The sequence below is a fragment of the Tursiops truncatus genome, chromosome 20, assembly GCF_011762595.2.
Source record: "Tursiops truncatus isolate mTurTru1 chromosome 20, mTurTru1.mat.Y, whole genome shotgun sequence".
Classification (NCBI taxonomy): domain Eukaryota; kingdom Metazoa; phylum Chordata; class Mammalia; order Artiodactyla; family Delphinidae; genus Tursiops; species Tursiops truncatus.
Window position 1 is genome coordinate 37,374,850 of NC_047053.1, and position 24,860 is coordinate 37,399,709.

General features: G+C 39.5%; 1 protein-coding gene across 3 annotated transcripts; it reads right to left on the reverse strand.

Annotated features, from left to right (window-relative positions):
- Positions 1 to 643: 643 nt before the first annotated feature.
- On the reverse strand, positions 644 to 24,235 carry MED1 (mediator complex subunit 1). 3 transcript variants are annotated; one of them, XM_019924986.3, is made up of 17 exons: positions 24,086 to 24,235; positions 21,928 to 22,034; positions 19,396 to 19,474; positions 17,853 to 17,907; positions 17,616 to 17,748; positions 16,881 to 16,909; positions 14,151 to 14,222; positions 13,557 to 13,631; positions 12,686 to 12,759; positions 11,991 to 12,080; positions 10,370 to 10,481; positions 9,722 to 9,846; positions 9,351 to 9,469; positions 8,375 to 8,576; positions 6,953 to 7,048; positions 6,724 to 6,829; positions 644 to 5,081 (listed from the first exon to the last, which is right to left on the reverse strand). In XM_019924986.3, exons 2-17 carry the CDS (start codon positions 22,012 to 22,014, stop codon positions 1,841 to 1,843), a joined length of 4,695 nt encoding a protein of 1,564 aa, XP_019780545.1. In that variant the 5' UTR covers positions 22,015 to 22,034; positions 24,086 to 24,235; the 3' UTR covers positions 644 to 1,840. The 3 variants fall into 3 exon arrangements, with proteins under 3 accessions (XP_019780545.1, XP_019780544.1, XP_033703447.1); XM_019924985.3 differs by having other exon boundaries at positions 24,008 to 24,235; XM_033847556.2 differs by lacking the exon at positions 21,928 to 22,034 and having other exon boundaries at positions 24,008 to 24,235.
- Between the last annotated feature and the right edge of the window lie 625 nt (positions 24,236 to 24,860).

Here is a 24,860-nt window from a genome sequence, read left to right on the forward strand (position 1 = left end):
CTTGCTCCACTTTGCAATGTTTCGTTTCCTACTTCTTATTACCTTGGGACACAAAAGTGGCAGAGTTGTTGTGAGCTGATGACCAGAAAAGGGAGAACACTAAAGGAAATCAGAGACAGTCAGGAAAGAAAGCCAAAGCTGATTTTCCAACTCTATGCTAACTCCAACCTGCAGAAAGGGATGAATATAGAAATCTTCAATATCTGATGAAGTCACTCCATTTATCTCACACACATACATAACACACACACACACACACACACACACACACACACACAAATGAATCACCTGGCTTTTTTTTTTTTTTTAATCCAGAAGAGTTGTGCTGGGGATCATGCCCCGTCCTGCTGACACAGAACCTGAATGGAATCATCAGGAATGGCACAGTGCAGGTGTCAAAATCAAAGTAAGGCCGCAGAATTTTGAGAGGACCCTCCAAATACTGAGAACTTGTGTTGCACTCAAATGGTCTCCTGGATTTCTATATTTATGAGAAGGGCTTCTTATTGATGTCCCCCAGAATCCAGACTCAGACCTGTTCCTCCAAAAAGGTCCAATTGTGTTGCTACATAGTAGCAAGGGTTTATCTTCATACCCACCTAGCATTCCAGGCCCCCCCCGCATTACTTCAAGTGAGCTTGGAACTGTTTTAAGTGAACTATGGCTGCAAATTTTTTACTGTTTTATCTAAGGGAGCATACAATGGAATAATTAAAGTCTGGACTCCTTATCCTTGTGATGAAGGGAAACAAGGAGCCCAGCTCTCAGGAATGGCATCAGTTCTCCTACTAACAAAATGCTGGGATGTGGACTTTTGGCACATTGTAGAAATAGGAGAACTATTAATTCTGTACTGGTTTTCATGCCACTGGATCAAAGAGGCTGTCCCACTTTTAAACCTCACTGCATCTGAAAACACGTTTACATCCCAAAAAGCCAGCCCAGCTTTCTTTAAAGGAAAAAGAAACTATAAATCAATACCTCCACAGAAAGATATCTCTTAATATTCCTATGATGTCTGAACCATATGAAAAACCTCCTAAAACAAAAATACCATTTTGGTTTTCTACGTAACTCCAAAGGTGGACTCTGACTAATCTGCTTCAGCTTGATACTGCAGTACCAGCACAAGCTCCAAGCTCCCTACCACCAAATAAGCCTCGTTCTTCCACCTCCCATCATTTTGAACCCTGAACCTCATAGAATTAGAAAAAAACACTGTATAAAAGCAAACAGATAAAGGATTGAAATATTACAAATAAATAGCTAAAATCATCTTCCCTCCCCAATCACTCCTAAGAAACAGACACCAAACATTACTTAAGTGTCCAAAATGACCAAAGTCCTTCATTTGCCCACGCCTCAAATGGACAACTACCCAAACAAAGGTGAACAACCTTCATGCAAATGCATCAAGGAATGTATTGCTTTTTCATTTTCTGCCCAGCCCTTCAAATACATGCACTAAAATGTGTTTAAAACATGGCCTAAAAATGGAAAAAGGGAGAAAAAATATATATGAATATTTCCCACAAAACTGGTTCCCACCCTTCCCTCTCCCTAAGCCCTTCCCACCCCCTCCCTTTCATAAGCAAGTATTTTAACTTTTTTTTTTTTTTTCTGGCAAAGGAACAAGTGATTCGTGGTAACCAGAATCAAACCCTATGGTCTCTTTAGTAGGGTCTGGCTATGCCTTTCTAAATTCACCCCACTTGGTGTCAAAGCCATGCCATTTAAGATTCTTAAAACACAAAATCAGACCTGTCTCACTCCTTATGGTGATTTGCCTATACACTTAGTTTTTCTCTGGCCATGGTTTTTGCTTTAAAAAGTAAGGTTCCTAGTTGCCAATCAGGGCCACATCCATAAGATCGTCATCTTCCTCCCCAATCATAAAGTCAGGGCTAAGCCTTGAGGGCCTGTCTGTAGATAAGATTGTGTTACTTGTCATAGACAAGGACTGGTCTGAAGAGATGGGTGATTTAGACCAACTCTCTGGCTTGATGCTATGAGATTTTTTCTTGTCTCGGTCTTTGTCCCGGTCCCGGTCCCTATCTTTGTCTTTTACTTTCTTCTTTTCTTTTTTGTGCTTCTTATGCTTCTCTGTGCTGTACTCTGGAAGAGGTCGGATGCCATCATCTGAGCTGGGACTGTTCTGATAAGACTTCTCTGCTATGGAGGAGCCTGACTCACTCTCACTGTCCAGATTCTGGGGGGTATATGCTGGTGACTTACTATGACTGGGAGAGCCACGCTCATGCTTTGGAGTGGAACCACTGATGAGTGGAGAGCCATAGTTTTTGGAGGAGGCCATCTGAGGCCTCAGCCCTTCTCCACTACTTTCCCCAGGTTTCTGCAAAGTCACTTTGGCTTTAATGCTGGGGGATCCCCCATCATGCTTGCTGATGATAATTTTTGCCACACCCGTGCTCCCCACATTTTTTGACTCTGAGGTCTTCTTAGATGAATCCACTGAGCCCCCCAAGGTGGAAACCTTTGATTTGTCTTTATCACTTTTCTCACGCTTGCCCTGGAACTCTCCTCCTGACATGTTATGTTTGGAGGACACAGGATGGCTAGAAGAATTTGTGCTCACCCCCACCTGGCCGTCCATTGGGTCTTCACCCCCAGGGCCACTGGTGACAACCCCATGCTTCAGTTTATCTATGACAGCTGTTAAGGACGGCTTCTTATTTCTGCTGGGAGATTTCCCTTTGGAACTCCCATGCTGGTTCTGAGAGGATGACATGGAAGAGCCACTTGAGGAAAAGGAAGAGGAAGATGCTGTACAAGAGTTAGATGATGGGGGAGTTTTCTGAGACAATGAGCCTGAAGATCCTAACCCTGAAGATGACTTCATGCCAGTGCTTGAACTAGTTCCAGACATGTGAGAACCACCAGAACCTGAACTGATAGGAGACTTGGCTTTAGAGGATGGGGGAGTCCCAGGAACAGGCTTCATTGGAGAGGCAAGCTTATCAGAGCCTCCAGGTGGCCTTGAATGGGAAGGGGATATGTTTGGTTTACTCAAAGAAGGATTCATAAGTGATGATGGCTTCCCTTGAGGTTTCATCTTGGTGCTGCTGGAGCCACTGCTCAGTCCATGCTTGGTAATAGGAGAGGAGCCAGGCTTTCCCCCAGACTGGGATGAATTTTTGGACTGGCTAGATCCCGAAGACCCCTGGCTAGAATATATACTGCTACTTAACTTGGAACTTGATGAACCTTCTGATTTACTGCTTTTCATCTTGCCTGAGTTGGAAGCAGAAGACGAGGAAGAATGGCTATGGTGGCTTTTACTTCCTGAGGAAGACACAGAACCACTGCTGGTATACTGACTGTGAGAGGAGGGCTTGCCCACCATCACGGTTCCCTTAGGAATCTGAATAGTGATTTTGGGAATGGGTGGTGTGGCAACACCTGGGGGAGTCTGAGATCTTCCTGAACTGCCTGGAGATTTGGATCCACCTGTACTAGTAGGTGGGGTGAAAGGTCGGTTAGAACAACTGTGAGATGGAGACTTCCCCTCAGTGTCTGCCTTCTTCCGTTTTGGAGGCTTATCTTTGCTTTTGCCATCATTAGAAGGGGTTCGACTGCGCTTCCCTGGTTTGCTGTCTAATCCTGGCCCTGATAGACTACTGCTACTGGTGCCATTGCCTTCCTTTACTCTCTTTTGAGTCTTTTCTTTCCCTAAGTCCCCAGTGGTCAATAAAGGACTCTGGCTACCACTGTGATGCTCCATAAGATCTGTAGGACCCAAAGCCTTACCAGCCACTGCTATTATACTGAAATCAACTGTGTCAGCTTGGCTATTGCCTTTAAACTTAGTCTCCCCATTATCACCTCCAAGCATTGGCACCCCCAAAGTATTTAGTGCCTGAGATGTAAATCCTTTGAAATCATCATTATCTCCACTTTGGCTGCTTTCATCAAAATATTCTTCTCCAAAACCACTTTGGCTCTGGCTGTTCAACAAATCAGGATTGAAATCTACTCCATCAGGAAAAAAATGATTGGTAGGAGAGTCACTACTGGGGCTTCCAGCAGCATCTGCAATAAGGTCAGCTGGATCAGTGTATGGATTTTCATTATTATTGGCTTGAAAGACATCAGGGTCAAAGAGGGCACTCTGAGAATGCCCAGAGCTTGAAGAATCTCGAACAGGGGTGCCAATGGGTGGACAATCGTCACTAGTGCTGGGAAGCTTAGAAGCTTCTTCTGCAATGTCTGAAAGGATATCAGTTACATCCGGGCCAATGCTGTCTGAACTGGATAGTCGGACCATCCTTTGAATACTGGATTGGGGATGAGGTACTGGTTGTGGGTAAGTTGTTGGGGGAGTGCTACACTGGCTTGGAGCTGGAGTGATGTGTGGCGTATCCAGCGTGTCAGCTGTCATGTTGACATCAAAGATAGGGTTCTGTGAGTCAACATCCATTGAAAATAGCTCCCTCTGAAAGTCATCTTCAGTCTGGTGCTTGGGTTTGTCAGGTGGTAATCTTGATGACTTCTTCTTCTTTGCCTTGTTGCTTCCCGAGCACATTTCCATCCGGGGTGAGCCGGAAGAGGAGTTCTGCCTTTCTAAAGGGCTGCTTCCATAAAGGGTTGAGAAATCCTGGGCAGGATTATCTTTAAGAAGGTTCATGAGCATCGGGTGGTTCTTGGTGTTGCCGGCCATCGAAGAGACAGGTGGCGGCGTGTGATGAGGAGGGGTCGGACTCGAGCCAATGGTAGACCCCCCGTTCCCTGTGATTTGCAACAAACTGGTAAGAATTGGGTTCTGAGATACCTTGCTGAAGTCCTCCCCATGGCCCACCGACTCATGCCGATCTTTGATGCTCATGCTCATATTAAACAAGGTGGTAATGGGACCCCCCGGAAAGGTGTTGGTTGGTGTAGTGGTACCACTCATTGGGTTGTTGCCTGTGGTCATGCCATACCCTGGGCTGCTAGCCGGGGGCAGGTTCTTTTTCACCATGTCTTCAACTGTCTCTGCAATGAGGGACAGTGCTGGAGTGTCGGCCTGAATGGTTTCAGCTTTCCTCCGAATAGCCCTCATCGTCACAGGGATGGACATACATCTGTAAAATAAGATGGAAAAAACAAAGTTAATATTGCACTAGCTGCTAATGAAACCAATTTTTTATTTGGGAAAACAGGCTTTAATTTTGCCTGAGACTTACATATGCCAAAAGGTTTACAATAAGCAGCTTTCAGGCAAGGCAAATAACCCGCAAGGCAGGAGCAGTTCTATGAAATGCCAGAGCTTTGGGTAAACTCATTCTAAAAGAATCTGGGGGCTTCCCTGGTGGTGCAGTGGTTAAGAATCCACCTGCCAATGCAGGGGACACGGGTTCAAGCCCTCGTCCGGGAAGATCCCACACGTCGCAGAGCAACTAAGCCCGTGTGCCACAACTACCGAGCCTGTGCTCTGGAGCCCATGTGCCGCAACTACTGAAGCCCGTGCGCCTAGAGCCCATGCTCCGCAACAGGAGAAGCCACCGCAATGAGAAGCCCACGCACCGCAACGAAGAGTGGCCCCCGCTCACTGCAACTAGAGAGAGTCTGCGTGCAGTGACAAAGACCCAACGCAGCCAAAAAAAAATTAAAAATAAAAAGAATCTGGATGGAATTCCCTGGTGGTCCAGTGGTTAGGACTCCCTGCTTCCACTGCAGGGGGCACGGATTCAATCCCTAGTTGGGGAACTGAGATCCCGCAAGCCTCACAGCACAGCCCCCCCAAAAAAAACAAAACAATCTGGACCAAAGGCAATCATCAACCTCTTTTGAAGTGCCACCAAATAAACCAACCATAAACAAGAGTCCAAATAATTAGACATCATACTGAACTAAAATAAAACTGGTAATAATGAACTTAGTAAGAAAATGCCGTCCTTTTGGGCTTTACATGTGATTAATGGTATATATAATTTATCTTAATTGATGAATCATTAGAAAAACCTCTTGACCCATCAAGTTCTAAACTTTAATGGCTTAGATCACCCCAAAGCTATACTATGAAAAGTGCTACCACTGGCAGTAAATCTTTTTTATTTTAAAGCAAAGCACTTTTGATGTTACAGATAAATTTATGTTTATAAACATGTTTGAAAATATTTTGCTCTAGAATATGTCAGCAACCTTTCTTAAAGGACCAGATAGTAATGTTTTAGACTTTCAAAGATCATATGGTTTCTGTCCAACTACTCTGCCATCTTAGCTCAAAAGCCACCATAAACAATATGTAAATGAAAAGATGTGTTCACTTACAGGTATGTTTTATTGTGTTCCAATAAAATTTATTTACTAAACAGACCACTGGTACCTACTCCAAAAAAATCTTGAAATTACATATTAATGTTTATGGAAAGCTGACTGGCTTAAGGATCTTCCCACATACTGCCACGTGACACATTGTATGTGTTTTAAAAAAAATGACACAGAGGAAAAAGTGGAAAAAGATCTACATCTTATTTCAGCTCTCTCCCTCATAAAAGAACCCTAATGCGGGGCCTGAAGTTACCTACCTTACTTCCTATTACTCTCATAATGAGATTTATAAAACCAAAAGCTCATATTGCTTCTGATGCAAAAGCAGAGAAGGGTGAATTCAAAGCAGTGACTAAATGCTTTCCTACTAAATTTCCAATTCACTCTAATACTGAAAACAACATTCCTTATACACCTCTTAATGGGACTCTGATGGAAAAGGGCCAGTGCTACCTTTGAACAACTTTGGCAATGAAGTCATCTGTGCAGATGAGTGCATCTGACAGCCCCTTGTAGAGTTTACAGCTCACATGTGTTGAGTCCTGCACATCCATTACCACTGAAAGACAAAATATATAGGAGGCATTTAAGATAGAGTCAGCTTCAGTTTCTGACTTTCCAAAAAAGATAAAGGGACCAAACTGCTGCCCTGAGAGAGGTGCTAGCCACCCACATAACTCACCACACACCAGGGAGTCATTCACAGGGTGCTGAAAAGATACGCTGAAACGGGATTCTGAGAGGGGACACACTTCAAATTGGAGTAGCCCAGGAGAATCTAAAAGGCAAAGAAAAGGATCATAAAATAATCAACCAAATAAAAGACTTGAGACATGTAAATGGTAATTATTAACTATGAAATTTTCTCTCCCTCATTGGAAACTAAATCCCACACACATTTTTTTAATACACAAAACCTACTATGTCACCCACAGGTGACTGAAGGTATCAGATTCCAAGGAATCTACCAGTGTATGTTACGAATACTCCAAAACAAATAAGTAACTAAACTTCAGTTTTCTAAAATGAAGGCACTTAATCCCAACACACACACACACACACACACACACACACACACACACACACTCTCTCTCTCTCTCTCTCTCTCTCTCTCTCTCTCTCTCTCTCTCTCTCTCTCTCTCTCTCTCTCTCTCTCTCTCTCTCTCTCTCTCTATCATTGGTTTCTAAGCCAAACAGGCTGACAGCCCAGAGACAAGGATTATATACTTTCTTGGGAAAAAGCATGCATCTCTGTAGGACTAACTTCATAACTACCTCACAAAAACTCATTTTTAAATACCGTGAAGCTATGTGGAAAATTCTCCTAGGATTGAAATATGTGAAATAGAAGGGTCATAAGGACACTTGCACATGCTCTGTGTCATTACTCCAACTTTCTAAAATTTCTCATTTCTAAAGAAATTCTTATTCCCATAAAAGATGTCTCCTGATTTACCTTCCATTTCTTCTTGCCTACCATTTGTGCTGATACAGCTCTATCACTGAAGTGCTTTACAACTAAAGTAAAAAATTAACTATGGTTAACTAGAGAAGCCAAAATTCGTATCAAGATTTCTAATAGCAAACTGTTTGAAAAACATCAGCATTCCAGCATCCTGGGAGAAAAAAGAGAAGGGCACAGGTCTCATCCCTTTTTAAGCTATATGATTAAGTTCTCCAAAGAATGGGGAGAGGAAATATACTCAGGACTAAAATGTGGGAACCACTGTCCTAACAACCTAAAATTTAGATATCAAGAACTCCTCTCTTCCTGCAGAATCCCAAATTCTACCTTATATATCTGTTGCAAGGTTCAGGCCCTTAGGTACCCAATTATATTGCTGCATGCAGAACAAGAGTAAGTCCATTGCAACAAAATCCAGTGGTTTCCAAATGCCAATTTACAGACTGGTTCCATCAAAATTATTCATGGAGCTTGAACTAGATTCCCAACTTCTCCCACATTAAGTTCATTTGAGTATGAAAACCAAATGTATGTAGTTTTAAAAGCTCCACAGGTGATATGATGGGCCACAAAATTAGAGAACTACTAGAGTAATCAGTTTCCATTTACCAGTAAGTATATCAAAAGGAAAGGCAGTACCTTCTTTCAGAATAGTTCTTTTGACACAGCTTCCAATTAGGGTGTTATAGGCCACTTGGTGTCTGATCAGATTCAGGATAAGAGGAACCCGGCCAGGGTGCTGAAAGGTGATTTTGCTAACAAGGGTTCCCTGTAGACTTCTACCATCTGGAAGAGGAGCATCTTTGTTGAGGAAATAGCAATGCTGCTGACCTGGAAGAGCCTGGGCAAAAAGAACAAAGGAAACGAATGCTATTTACTCACCCACTGTACTCCAACCACAAACTATCCTTAAAAAAACCCTACTCCTCAAAAATCAGCAATTTCTTGCTGAATATTAAAGCTCCACAGTCAGTTCTTTGGTCAGCTAATGTTAAATGCCAAATACTCGCTTGGCTGAAAAGACCCCTTCTTTGTAAATGTTCCGCTAATGGTTTCCTAATCTAGCTAATATAAAAATTACCTCAGAAATCTGTATAAGAGAGGTCCCTGGACCACAAGTGCAAAATCTATATTTTTAATAACACCCTATATAGTTATAACAGAGCCAGAATTTGGGAACTATTACTTACTCCAGACTGTCAAACATTCAAATAAATTCAAGTCCAGATGTGGTTTTAAAACGCTCCTTAATTTATTCATTCCAGTACTTTCTTCTCCATTAAATACTTTGCAGATTATAAGCTCATGGCACTTGAAAGAATTAAACAGCAATAACTCTTAATACCTACTTATGTGCTTGTAAAAGTTCAGAATACCATTAAGACACTTTCACCTGAAATTTCAATAATGAAATGTACGTTGTTTCCTGACTTGGAAGCTCATGCTTTTCCTTCAGTATGTTTCACAGATTTCTGTAATTTCCTGCCTGACTGAGGAAATAGGACATGATCCAGCGGTCCAAAAGAACATCATCTGACCTCAGTTATCCTATAAAAGGAAGATTCTGATCTTGGGTCCAAACATAATCTACAACAATTCATAAGGACTTACTTACAGCATAAAATCGCATGTTGTGATTCAAAGGTATAGGGTCAGGGTCCTTTGACAGCTCAAATTGAGTGATCAGTTCATAAAGGGGTACATAAGTTGGTTGGGTTTCAAACAATGGAATTCCTAGAAAAACAAAGATCAATACAATGATCACAGTGAGATGCAAACGTTGACAGCTCAGTTTTCCCTTCATGAGTTCTACTTCATTCGCCCATTTATTCAAAAAGTACTTACTAATAAGCAAAAGCACCATGACATCTATACCCATCAGTGGTTTTTTGAGGCCAAGACTGAAAGGTCTAAGATAATCTGAATGTGAAGTTTGCTTTTCACTTTTATAACAATTATTAGCTCCTGATGCTTCCTAAAACTCACCTGTGCAGTTCTGAAGTTTCTGAACAAATGCTCTAGATACTGGGATTGGCTGGGGAAATTTCAAGAAGAAACAGGCAGGAAGATCAACACTGTTGGCACTGGTGATTGAGGAGAAGGAGGGAGTCCTTCAAAAAAAAAGAAAAGGTGGAGGATTGGGATTTTGAATGATGTGAAAATGAAAAATCTAAACACTCATTCTTAGACATGTCTGTATCATATAACCACCTACTCACAAAACCTATCAAAAGTTCACTCTTTGAACTTCCTTCCCCCAATTCCAAAATATTCTGTTTGTTAACCCTAGAGTATCTTACCAAACATCTATCCTGAGGCACGTTCTCTAGTTATTACTTCAGTATAGCTCTAAATCAACATAAAGTCCCATAGGAAAATCCCATAGAGCAATCATTAAACCAGTGCAAGTAGCACAGTTCTCTTCTTTCTCTCTCAGGATAAGAATGTGTTCTATGAGCAGACTTCAAAGAGGAACATGCAGATATTAAAAAGAGAAATTAAATGGGTAAAACAAAAAGCCCATCTCTAGAAAGTCCACTGGGGGAAGAGCCAAGTCAAAGTAATACCCATTTCTTACTGGGCTTAAGGTTGAAATAAATGGACATTGCTAACCTACAATTATATTTAACTTACCATTTGTTGTCAACTGGATGTGACCCCATAATTAATGGTGCAATTGGGAGTTTATACATAGCAGATGTTCCTTCGATTGTCACTGATGCATTCATGCCCAAAGATCGAGGAACTGAGAAAAGGAAAGAAAAATGGTATTCTCCAAAGTAACACGAATTATAAGGATCTTGAGTTTCCCTGGTGGCACAGTGGTTAAGAATCCGCCTGCCAATGCAGGGAACATGGGTTCAATCCCTGGCCCTGGAAGATCCCACATGCTGCGGAGCAACTAAGCCCATGTGCCCCAACTACTGAGCCTGTGCTCTAGAGCCTGTGAGCCACAACTACTGAGCCCATGTGCCACAACTACTGAAGCCCGTGTGCCTAGAGCCCGTGCTCCGCAACAAGAGAAGCCATGACAATGAGAAGCCCACACAGCACAACAAAGAGTGGCCCCGGCTCACCGCAACTAGAGAAAGCCTGCGCACAGCAATGAAGACCCAACACAGCCAAAAATAAAAGCAAATAAAAAAATAAATTTATTTTTTAAAAAAAAGAAAAAATTATAAGTATCTTAACATTAAAAAAAAAAGCTAAAAGCTAACTTCTGTAAAATTTGTCAGCCCTAATTTGTTTGTCAGATACTATAATACCTATATAACTCAGAAACACTACAAGTTATCTTTCTAACCAACCAATATTTCTGTCAGTAAATAAAACAAAATACAGGAAACAATGCAGTCAAAGGAAAAAAAAATTTTAAAGGCTCATTACCAATATTTACTTATTTTCTCCAACTTCAGAAAGCATTTAAGTAGAATTATGATTATAGGATAGTCAATGATTGAAGTTAAAAGGGGACCAAATGAGGTATTAGGCCATTTCTCATTATGTTTTAGTCTATTAACGTGCAAATATAGGGAATTCTCTGGTGGTCCAGTTGTTAGGACTTCGGGCTTTCACTGCCAAGGGCAAGGGTTCAATCCCTGGTCTAAGATCCCATCAAGCCGTGCTGTGCAGCCAAAAAAAAAGTACAAATTCAAAGTAAGATCCATTATTTTAGTTCTTTAGTAAGTTGGCTAATTTCTTTACCTTTAAAGTAATGATTAAAGGGAATTATTTCAAGTCAGATGGTTTACATTTTTTTATTCACTCATTTACTTATTCAAAAGGAATTATTAAGTTTTTATTATTATGTATGTATGTGTACATATAGATATGTGTATCTGTAGGAGTGTATGTGTATGTATCAGATGCAAACTCTGGTAGAAATGGAAAACTTTGGTAGGGATGGCAGATTTATTTGGGAGTAGCAAACCAGAAAGTACAGGCAGGCCTGGGCATTCACATTTTTTTTTTTTTTTTTTTTTATTTTTTGCAGTACGCGGGCCTCTCACTGTTGTGGCCTCTCCCGTTGCGGAGCACAGGCTCCGGACGCGCAGGCTCAGAGGCCATGGCTCACGGACCCAGCCTCTCCGCGGCATGTGGGATCTTCCCAGACCGGGGCGCGAACCCGTGTCCCCTGCATCGGCAGGCGGACTTTCAACCACTGCGCCACCAGGGAAGCCCGGCATTCAAATTTTTGAAAATATTTTTTAAACACTGAGCAAAACCTTCAGTTAATTTACAGTGAAAGTCTTACCATTATTCTCATGCAAAATGATAGGGGATGTAGTCTTATCATCCAGCAGGTCAGAAGGAGAAGCATAATACTTCAAGTTCATCAAATGACCTATGCAAAATAAAACTTATCACTACTTTTTTATCAGGTAAATTACAAATAAAGAAAAACATTCCCATTCCTATAAACCTATATACAAGAAAAGAGTTTCAGATATGAGGACTAATGATCCAAAGCAGCTTATGAAATATGACAGAAGCATAAATATTGATTCTAGCAGCAACAATTTACTTCACAATTTTAAAAACAAAACTAGGGGAGGGCAGGTGTTGACACCTTAGAAACCATTAAAAAAAATACACAAATGAGAGAGGGATAAATTGGTAGTTTGGAATTGGCATATACAAACTACTATAAATAAAATAAACAACAGGGTCCTACTGTTGTACCATACATAATACCTTGTAATAAACTATTATAGAAAAGAATGTGCAAAAGAAAAAAAAACATATACACACATATATATAACTGAATCACTTTGCTCTATACCAGAAACCAATATAACACTGTAAATCAACTATATTTCAATTAAAAAAAACCAGAAACACAAATGACTGGTAATTTTCACCTTCTGCTTATAAACCCAAGGTGAAATTGTAATAACCCCTCAACTAAAATTAGACATTTTTCTAAACAGGTAAAATAGAATCACATACCCCCACTTCTTGGAGTGAGATAGCCAACACTTCCATGAAGAATCTTATCCAAGGGACCAGCATTGGTTGCTTTCCTGCAAGACAAATGATCTATGTTTGCTTATATTTAAGCCCTGAAGGTATTAGTGTACAATGTGATAATGAGTTCAGCTCTTAAACATATTATAATTCTATCCTAATGACTCTATGTTGTACCTGGGCATTTAACAATTGTATTTCAACTTCAAAGTGAAGGGATTATTTCTAAGAATACATGTATGTATTATGTAATACATGTATTGTATGTAATATGTATGTAATATGGTGAACAAAAATTACAACTATACTATTATTTATCAGAAGGGAAGCCAGGGCTTCCCTGGTGGTGCAGTGGTTGAGAGTCCGCCTGCCGATGCAGGGGACACGGGTTCGTGCCCCAGTCCGGGAAGATCCCACATGCCGCGGAGCGGCTGGGCCCGTGAGCCATGGCTGCTGAGCCTGCGCATCTGGAGCCTGTGCTCCGCAATGGGAGAGGCCACGACAGTGAGAGGCCCGCATACCGCAAAAAAAAAAAAAAAAAAAAAAAAAAGGGGGGCCAGGTTTGACAAGTCTTCTGATAAAACCTAAGAAATAAAAATTTTAAAAAAATTTAAAAAAATAAAAAACCTAAGGAATACCAACCAACAACTTAGGGATACTGATACTCAGAAAATGGAATGCAATCATTTGGGAACTGAAAGGATATGGACAAGATGTACAATACAGGTAAAACACAGATGCATAGTAACATACATCTATAATATATATTTAGAAAAATAAGAGCCTAGTAACCCCATAGACGAAAAACTTTAAGAACAAGGTCAAACAGAATTGACACTTTAGCCAGTCTTACCAATACATAACTGCCATTTTAGATAGATCCTGTTCTAAGGATTGGAGAGCCAAGTACATTTTAGTCTTTAGTTTGCTAGAAAGTAAATAAAGAAAACAAGAATTAAATAGTTGACAAATATATGTACACACACACACAAACATGAAAGCCTAGAGAGCAAGTCTACCTTGGAGGCAACTAAGATATCTATTTAAAAAACAAAATAAAACTTTAAAATGTTAAAAAATCATTACTGATCTACCAAAGCTAACTTTTATCTCTACTTAAAAGAGCCAAGCAGGTATACAGAATCCCAGGTAGGTTAAAAAATAAAAGTGGCAACCCAGTTCCATAACAATTTCTTTCAGCCTAGAAATCAGTATGTTGAAGACATCTCAAGGATTATCTTCTAGCACTATAATCCATTAATGCAGATATTTGTTTATTTAATATACCTTTAAAAGACATTAAGCTGGAAGCTGAGCTATACATTGTCAGTATGAGTAGAAATCACAAATGAGCTAGGGCCGAAGACTTGGCAAATTTCTAAGTACAAAATGGTTTATAGATTTATACTAATTTTTCCAAAAAAAGCAAAAAAATAAAAATACTTACTTGTCCCCTGGAAGGTTATAAAGATTAACAAGACCCTTAAGGTGCTTAGAAAATTCATCAAAATTTTTTTCCCTATAAGAAGTTCAGGGGAGAGGGAAGAGAATAAAACATACAATTACTATTCAGTCTTATCAGCAAAGTGCCAAAAATCATGGCTATATAAAACTAATCTTAATAATTTACTTTACTCTTTTTCCCCCAAAGTTTTCTAGAATCAATCAAAAGTAGGAAAAGAAAATGCAGTGTATCCCTTTCTCTGCCCCATTTTTCTGAAGGAGGTGCTAATAAGCAGTATAAAAGATAGTCAAAAAGACCCGATAACTCATATAGTAATTCGCTCTTAAGTAATGAGACTTGGTTTAAATAAATCACTTCTTCTCCTCTTAATCTGTAAGTGAGATGATTGGATGTCATGAGGAAAAAAAACTTTTGGAGAGAAAATGGAAATAAATAAATTGGGAAGATAGAACACTTTTCATGTATACAGATAGAACACTTTTCATGTATACGGCAACATAAGAGCAAAGAAGGAAAATGAACACTAGGAGAGAGATGGGAGACCTAAGGAAAAGGGGAATGGGTACTGTGGAGGCAAACCACATATTCCAAAATGTTCCTATGACTAGCTTTACCCCAGGAAAAAGTAACTACTACCATGAACCCCTGGCTTCCTAGAGCCTAATATTCAGGCATGGTTTCTTAGTCAAATAAGGTTTTGTGGACAGGAATCCAACATAACTCGACAATTCTAACTCTCTACATCTATTTCAAACTTAAAAACAAAAAAAAATGTCCCTTGAAAGCTGTACTGCTCTGACAACGTCAGATACTTGGTCGGGCATTTATTGACCACTTACTGCCCAAAGTGCCATGAAGACATTAAAAGGAAGCAAGAGCAGCAGCAAAATATATTCCCTACCTTAAAATTACCATCTATACAAAGTGATCAAAAATACCAGGTAGGACTTCCCTGGTGGCGCAGTGGTTAAGAATCCACCTGCCAATGCAGGGGACATGGGTTTGAGCCCTGGTTCAGGAAGATCCCACATGCAGCGGAGCAACTAAGCCCTTGCACCACAACTACTGAGCCTGAACTCTAGATCCCACGAGCCACAACTACTGAAGCCTGGGCACCTAGGGCCCATGCTCCACAACAAGAGAAGCCATCGCAACAAGAAGCCCGTACACCACAACGAAGAGTAGCCCCCGCTAGCCGCAACTAGAGAAAGCCCACGCGCAGCAACGAAGACCCAATGCAGCCAAAAATAAATTAATTTAAAAAAAAAAATACCAGGTAAAGACCAATATTCTTCCTAAGGTTCCCACTTTAAAACATGCCTACAAATTAACTTTAGAACACCATCAGTTCATAAATTGGTATGGTCTCCTACTCCACATTAGAGCCAGACATATTTTTTTCCTGGACTATTCTGGTAATACAACTTTGCTAGACTTATTGAGTTAATGAAATCATAAAATGTTATTTTTTATGTTACACTGCAATTTTTCAAAGCTCGTTCAAATCTGGTGTATTTGGCTATAAGGACATTAAACTGATCATTGAGAAGACTGAGTGTAAAACTTATTTCCTCAATATTAACACCCTTTCTAAGACGCCTCCATGTGATATCTGATAACTTCACTATAATTTAAAATATAAAATAGATGTAATGACTTTCTCAAATTCCCAGAGAGTTAACTCTGGGTTTAAATTTAAGCATGAAAATTTCCACTCAATTCAAAGAGAAAAGATAAGCCAATGGCAAAAAACATCAATTACTAAAAGAGACTGTCTTCAAGCCTAGCACTTTACTATAATGGGACCCATATACCTTAAGTAGAAAATAATTTTTCTCAAAGTTGAAGTGAAAAAAAGTTCTTTTCATGGTATAGACTCAAATTTCTCAAGCTTTCTTTGATTCAATAATTAGGTTCTATTTATTTTTGTTCCACACAGAATTCCTAAGGTTAGCTCAGTAGTTCTCAACCAGGAGTGATTTTGCCCTCCAGAGGACACCTGACAATACCTGGAGATATTTTTGATTATCATAATTCAGGAGATATTGCAACTAGTTGGGAGAGACCAGGGATGCTGTTAAACATCCAACAATGATCTGAGCATCCCCCTACAGCAATGAATTTCCCAAACCAAATTTCAATACTGTCAAGGTTGAGAAACCCTGGGATAGACGGAATAGGGTAAAAAAAAAATCAAGCTAAGTCAATTCTGAAAGTGAACAAGTACAGACTGTGAAAAATCTTGACCCAAGAAAATAAATTTGTTCCTCAGGAAAGTAACTTCCTATCATCCTCAAAACTTAGCTATAAAGAATAGCACTGTCGGGCTTCCCTGGTGGCGCAGTGGTTGAGAGTCCGCCTGCCAATGCAGGGGACACGGGTTCATGCCCCAGTCCGGGAGGATCGCACATGCCGCAAAGCAACTAAGCCCGTGTGCCACAACTACTGAGCCCGCGAGCTACAACTACTGTGAATGCATGCCACAACTACTGAAGCCCGCGCACCTAGACCCCATGCTCCACAACAAGAGAAGCCACCGCAATAGAAGCCCGCACACCACAACAAGAGTAGACCCTGCTCGCCACAACTAGAGAAAGCCCACGCGCAGCAACAAGGACCCAACACAGCCAAAAATTTAAAAAAGCAATTAAAAAAAAAAAAAAGAATAGCACTGTCTGCCAGTATCAGGGAATATAAATGTCATCTGCTCACCTTAGCTGCTGTACAAGCTCTGGACAGCTCTGAAATTAAAGAAATTATGTTAAAACTTTAAACTACTTTAAGACACTTGAAGACATCAAAAGTTTTTCTCTTTTATTAATAACACATGCTTTATAAAAAAACATTAAAACTATAGAAGATTCTTATATTAAGATATCAAAAATATCTTCTTCCTACTTGGTAAACCATGGGTTGGGTCAGGAAATTAAAGATTAAAATATATATGAAATAGCTTATAAAGGAATCAACTTTCAGCTGCTTGTTTAAAACATTAGGACCTCTCTTTAAAGCCATCCTTGGAATCCATATTCAACTGTCTGGTTATACACATTTTACATTCCTCTCTATTACAGGGTTTTTCAGAGACATTAGTTATGTACAAGATTATCTGTCCTTCTTGATTATAAGTTCTTTGAGGTAGGAACTTTAAATTATTTGTATCCCCAGAAACTATTGTTCAATTGCGGCTCATGTTTGTTGATATGAAATGGAAAGGGTTCCTCTGGTGTTTCCTTTTGTCAAAGCCTCTGGATGATGTCAGAGATGGACCCAGATTATACTAAATTCCACTCTACAGCTACTGATGTTGTAGCCCATCACATCATCTCTATAGTGGCTCATGAAAAAAACCTAAACCCAAGCTATTTCAAACCCCAACAATTCCTTTTAAAATTAATGTCCCTAAGTAAACCCCACAGATTCCAGTGAAATATCAACAACACATACCACAGGATTCTCCCCATGGTGAGCCACTTTTACATCACAAAGCTGTCCTGCAGGATCTAACTGCACTTCCACATAGAACATATCTGACGTGATGTAACATTCAGTGCCACTGGCACTGAGATGAGAGCCCAGTCTAGCAGGAACAAATCAAAACAAAAATTAATAGAAGACACATAAATAAAGCCACCCAAAGTCAACACTAAGTTAAACATTTCTGCCTACAGATAGACTACTTACCCATTCTGTCTTGCTATAGACTCCAAACGGTCAGTCATTGCTGGTAAAGATGTTACTACAAAAGGGTGAAAAAAGGAAATCACAAAAGATGTTCCAAATAAATTGTATTCTTCAGAGTCAGAAACATCTCAAGAGTATATCTATCCTTCCAAAGCCAGAAACATATTCAATAGTTCAAATGCTTATAATGCGCATAAAGTTCATTGGTAAGGCTTAGCTGTGGCCTAAGCAGTAATAAGGATCAAAAAAAAGATCTATTTGAAAAAAATGATTGCACCTTTCTCGTCTCTCTTTTTCATTACTCATTTGGGACACGTTATCTTTAATTTAAAGAAGACACACTTAGGGACTTCCCTGGAGGTCCAGTGGTTAAGACTACGCGCTTCCACTGAAGGGGTCGCAGGTTCAATTGCTGGTCAGGGATCTAAGATCCTACATGCCGATCAGTGCGGCTAAAAAAAAGACACATTTATCTGCTAATGCTAGAATAAGGAAGATTAACATCAAAACCAGCATAGAAACAAATATTCTATGTTCACAGTGGCATTATTTACAATAGCCAAAAGATAGAAACAACCTAAGTGTCCATCAATGAATGAATGTATAAACAAAATGTTATTTTATTTACATATAATGTATACATACAATAAAATATTATTCAGCTTTCCTAAAAAGGAAGGAAATTCTGATATATGCTATAAAATGGATGAACCTTGAAGATATTATGCTAAGTGAAATAAGCCAATCACAAAAGAACAAATACTGTATGATTACACTTATATGAGGTATCTAGAGTAGTCAAATTGTTAGAGTCAGAATATAGAATGGTGGTTACCAGGAGCTGGGAAGAGGGGAAATGACAAGTTACTGTTTAATGCGTTCAGAGTTCCAGTTGGGAAGATGAAAAAGTTCTGGAGATGGATGGTGGTGATGGTTACACAACAATGTGAATGCACTTAATGCCACTGAACTGTACAATTAAAAATGGTTAAAATGGTAAATTTTGTTATATACATTTTACCACAATTTAAAAAAAAACAATATTCAGCTGAATCAGGTTCATTTGTGATAATCAGAGTAAAATCTGTTTTTACTTTCATTTTCCTTCAAAAACAGACAGAAGTACTAATTATAAGCTTGAATAATCAAGTTCATGATTTGAATTTTATGTTTGCTTGCCTGAAAACATTCTTTATAAACACTGTAAAAATCTCTTAGAGTCAAAAAGTCCATCTTCTTATTGAGTTAATTAGGAGAGAACATGTGAAGGAAAAAAACTTTCCCCTGCTATCTGCAATCTTATAGCTACCCTCCATCAATTATCTTTTGAGTTTCTACCAACCTCCAAAATGGGATAAAAAATAAATGTTTCAAAAGTTCAGGTAAGAGCTCATCTCAACTCCATAATGAAAGCAAGAACAACACCTAGCATAGAACGGTTGACCTATCTCAAATTTATATTTCTAGTGTAAGTATAAAATAGTCTTTCCTAAACTGGGTTTTTTTTTAAAGAAATTAGCATATTTCAAAGATGTTTACAAACCTTTGAGAGCTTTCTGCAGCGTCTCCAAGCAGCTGACCAAATGTTGGTGCCCTCCAGAACTCATCACAACCCTCTTCTCCTGTATTAAGAAGGAAAACATTTCAGGTAAAAACTAACAAAGCCAACAGTGTTTTGGGTAAACATACACATTATCCCAGAAATAACATTTCAGGATAGTCTATATATTATGGTATAGTCTATATACTCTATATTTTCTATATATTCTAGATAATCTATAGATTTTTAACTGTTAGTCTGTCCATCCATCCAAAAGAGGAAAGGTTAATATACATGGATACAGGCATATCCATATCCATGAAAGCAGAAAAAGGTATTTCCAGATCTAGGACTTCCCTGGCAGTCCAGTGGTTAAGACTCTGCACTTCCAACGCCGGGGACGTGGGTTCGATCTCTAAGATCCCACATGCTGCATAGCATGGCCAAAAAAAAAAAAAAGCCTATACCAAAGGTATTTCCAGATCTAAAGTAAGATAACTTTCAGGGAAAAATTAGGAAGAATCAAAATGTAATAAATGAGATCAGCCTCCTGTAGAAGTGACTACATCCTAAGATTCAGTAACTTAAATGGGGTGGCTCAGATGGGACAATTCCCAAATCTAATAAGGTGATATGCATGTAATCTAAGAAATACAGCCAGACCTTAGTCAAACTAGATTGACTCTAAGAAACAGGATACGTAGTCCAGAAAAAGCCAAAGAGCAAAAAATTTAGCATAGTTTTTCTAAACATATCCAGGGAAGAAGTTTCTCTTTGCACAACATTCTAGTCCCCAGAAGTATGAACAGTTTTATGATACAAGGATAGTTTTTCAGACTTTTCCACGCCCTAAATCCATCTCTCTTGGCTCTAATTCCACCCTCACAAATATCTGACTAATTAATAATCTAGCTCCCTTTGTACCTTGAATATACAAGGACCTTGTCCATTGCAAGGACAATGGATACCAGTACTTTGGTAGCTGGAAAGACAAACACTCTGCTGTAAATTAATAAACTGGCATTCTGATTTCCCCGTTAATCTACTGAAATTTTGTTAGTATGTCAGTTGTTGAAAACTCTTCAAAATCTTTTACGTACCAATAAAAGTAGGTTTCTGAATCTGCAAAAGTGAGAAGTAGACAATGGAAGCTATGGTGACCAAACCAAGAACTGGTAACCCAAAAGAGGGTCTTAGTAGCCACCTGGAATCCCTCTATGTCATAATGTCTCCCTAATGACAATATCACTTATAGACCATATTTCAAACTAGAATATGGCTGCCTTATAGTATAAAAATGACAACCTCTGAATTCCCAGACTGGAAAAATTGCCATTCTTTAAGACTTCTAAAAAAAAACAAAAAACCTCTTTTATGTACACAATCCTGAGCCAGAAGATATCTGTAGAACTTAGTTATAGAAATCTTTTAGCAGCATGACACTTTGGTGTCCATTATCTCATTTGATCCCTACAGCAAAAAACTGGTGTTGTGTGTCTCTACTTTCCAGATGAGGAAACTGAGGATCAGAAAGAACAAATAATCTGTCCAAGGTCACTTAGGTAGAAGTACTGGAGTCAAGACTAAAATACAGGTTTTTTGACAGCAAATTCAGTTTTTTTACTAGGCTATATACTGATATGATCATTTTAAGCTCTAATAAATCTATTAAACTGAACTTACACTGGACCCGGTGTAAGGTTTGGTAGAGGGGTACTTTCACTGAGTATAACATGTATACAGAAAAGTATATGAATCTGAAGTGAAGAGATCGTTAATTATTACAAAGTGAACACAGACATATAACCATTGCCCAGGTCAAGTCATAAAAAAGTACTCGTGTAACATTTTACTACCACTGGATTCATATGGATGAACTTTTAACATCCAGCCTCTACCCTCACCCCACTCCCTGTATTCCACCTAACTAAGGGCTCCCCATACTGGTGAATGACTCAGAAAGGAGAAGTAGTACTGTAGAGAAAGAGGGCCACAGAGTAAACAGGTGAAGTTAATTAAAAATGAATTGCAAACTCAACTAGCAGAAAAGATACAGTGACAGTATTAGCACATTAGAATCAAGGAGCTTGACAGGAAGTGAAAAATAAATGTCTCTCTATATCAGTCTGTCATGTGTATCTTTTTTTTTTTTTTTTTGGCGGCACTGTGGTCCTTGTGGAATCTCAGTTCCCCAACCAGGGACTGAACCTGGGCCACGGTAGTGAAAGCCAGGAATCCTAACCACTAGGCCACCAGGGAACTCCCTATCAGGTGTATCTTTTATAGGTGTATTTCTTAGCACTTTGCCTAAAGTACCCCAGTGTACTATAACTCACAATTAACACAATTCTATAAATATACCTCCTTCTTAGGTAGACTCTTAAAAGTTGAAAGCCATCATGTGCTTATGATTTTATGAGAAATAAAACTGAAGACACACCATAATAACTAGTTAGAAAAAGCCTACACAGGGAGCTTAGCTTATTAAATAATTATCTAAGCACAACACTTTATCCACTTCACCACAATCCTCACCATGACTTGACGCACAAGCTTAATGGTTTCACTCCAAGGTCTATTTTGGTTAAATTTTGCATGGAGCCGTTCCAAGAGAGAACTCATCTTACTCAGCTTTTCCGACTCTAAGATATAAATCAGAAAACATCATTAGCAACTGTTCTTTCAAGACCTTCCACAATTTTTCTTGCAAACAAAACTCCCATACTTCATCCTGGTAAGAGCTCAGTTAAAATATTTTCCAATATGATTTACTTCAAAACATATGAAGAATTTGTTTTTAATGACAAGAAGACACATACAATTGTGGGTCTAGTCTAACAAACACCATAGAAGGGGACTGCTTTCTATTCAAACTTAATGAGAACCAAAAAAAGAACCATCTCTAATGCTGTTTAAGGATCAAGACTACCATTTAGTGACAAAATAATTTCATGGTATTCGTGAAATCCCTTATATGATATATGCAGAGCACACATTTGAACATGGCCTAACTACGGTTAGTTGGTTTTCAAAGTGAAAATACAGACTTTAATTTTTTCACATAATTTTAAGAGATCAATTTATAAGTATTATCAAGAAAACAGGCTTTATTTGCCATTCAGATTTTTCCTATTTAAACTCAAACTATATGAACAAGGAAGATGTCAATGACTAAAGGATGAGTTTCCAGAAAAGTTAAGAGAAAGGCAGAAAAGAATGGCTCCTGGATAGTGTGTGAAGGAACCTCCTACACCCTCCAACACTCCTGTAATTCTTGTAACTGCTTAGCACGAGCAAGGACCTGTGCTGGAGACCACTGGCAGTGTAAAAATACAATATGCCTGAGATGACACCTGTGAGGGGGTGTGGGTAAGTTACGTGAAAATAACCGTCACACAAAGCAAAATGAGATTTGTTCTTAAAAACAGAGACACATTACTACTGAAATTCAAAGGAGGAAAAGTTTGTAATTAGTTGTGGGGATGTTACAGAAAAGGTGCCATTGAAAGATGTATAGAATGTCAGCAATCTGAGTTGAGGTAGTGACATCTTCTAAATCAAGATTCAACTCCTCCCTCCAATGCCTTCATCTTCTGGAAAACTGTTTTTTGGTTTGTTTCAGCCAATTTATAGTTCTGGAGAAATGTCTGACAATTCCCACTTTCAAGACTCATTCACTCAGGCACTATTTTACATGATGGAGATACAGCAGTGAGCAAACTAGACAAAACTGCCTCATCTAGTTTCCATTTTACACTTGTCATTCCTCTGCACCAAGAAGTATACCTTTTTTCTTCCTCCCCTTCAAAACACACCCCCCCTTCTTTCCCTTAAGAAGCCTGATGATAAATATCTTTACAAAAATGCTCTAATGAAACATTTTTTGAGCAACTATTATGTGCCAGGGACTGTATAATGATGAGTAAGGCAAGATCCTGATCTACATAGCTCAGAGCACATTGGAGAAGACAAGTATATAATAGTGAGCTGTATCAACAGAACTATGTCCAAAATGCTAAGGAAGCATTTAAACTGTAAAGTGGAACGTCAGAGAATCTATGTAAGGTTACACAGAAAGTTGTTTTTCAGCAGTTCTGAATTAGTTCAGACATTGAAAGATTGAAATTCAACGCATTTTTAGAATATACAATAGCACAAGATGTGAACACTGTGACATTCTTGAGAACTGCTGGCTTTTAATACCATAAGTACCTAATCATTTCATTCACGCGAAAACATTCTCCAGTACTTTGACATACAGCGCTGTATTACTGTTTTTATGTCATCATTCACACTTCTCTTCTGGAAGGAGCAAGTTTTACATTCACTCGCCGCGTCTCCCATCCCTTTAGGCTAAAAATGCCCTGAGGCCCAAATGATTGCCCCTAGCTAAGCAGGAAACCTTAACATAAGTTGGGAGCCCCCATCTCCCCAAAGTCAAAGCTCTCCATCACCAAGGAAGGCAGTCGGAATCTAAAACTCACACACATCCCGCCTCCTAGACTCTGAGCCCTCGGGAGAGTGGCCCCCGCGGAAGCATCTGCCCCCCAGCTCCTCTCAGAGATTGGCTCCCCCAGCTGTGTCCCGCCCCCTGCTTTTCCCCTCAGTCACTCACCCTCGGTTTCCCCCTGAGCCTTCATCCTGACAGCGGGAAGGGCCTGAGTCCTACACAAGAGGATATGCCCCTCCTCACCACTAACAGAGGAACCAAGTTGGTTCGGGCTCCCGGGACGCAGGGCGCCTGCAGTCCCCACTCTTCCCGGGAAGGCTCAGTCTGAAGTCCCCGGCGGCAAGAAGAGAAGGGTGCTCGCGGCCGCCGCCATCTTCCGCAACAGAACTTCCGAAAGATCGCGAGATTAACCGTGATCCTGCGAGAGAGAGGAAAAGGGTTGGGCACCAAATATCGCGAAAAATGGTTAATACGTTGCTACTCGCGAGATTCTCCCCACCCTTCCTTCTCTCTCAATTGTCTTAGGCTTCTCGGCCGTAGGTATGGAGTTTGCTAGTTGGAAGTGTTCGGCTCCTCTGCGAAAATTGGCACTTTCGTTTTGGCTTTTAAGCAGTTTGCAAATTTAAATCCCCAGCTCTCTTTACTAAAAGACTAGCTCTTCGAAAATACTGTTATCGGGAATATTTTATTAAAATACTCGCTTTCTTGAGATACTAGGTGGAAAAAAATGTTGGGTATTTGTAACAATGTCCCAAGCTAGCCCGGTACACTTAATTTACATGTCCTAATTTTCTTTTTAATTTCAGAAATATTTTTCTTGAGCAATTCCAATATTTTTGAAGATCTGGGAGATTCTGGATTAAGAAAAACTTGTTTGCAGCAGTCAGATCATCGGATGCTGTTAATTATCTTTAGGATCCCAAAGGTGTTCACAATTGATTGTATCTTTTTTGTAATCATAGTGAAAACAAGCAGTTTAGCTAATACTCTACACTACAAATCACAAAGAATGTGTAGT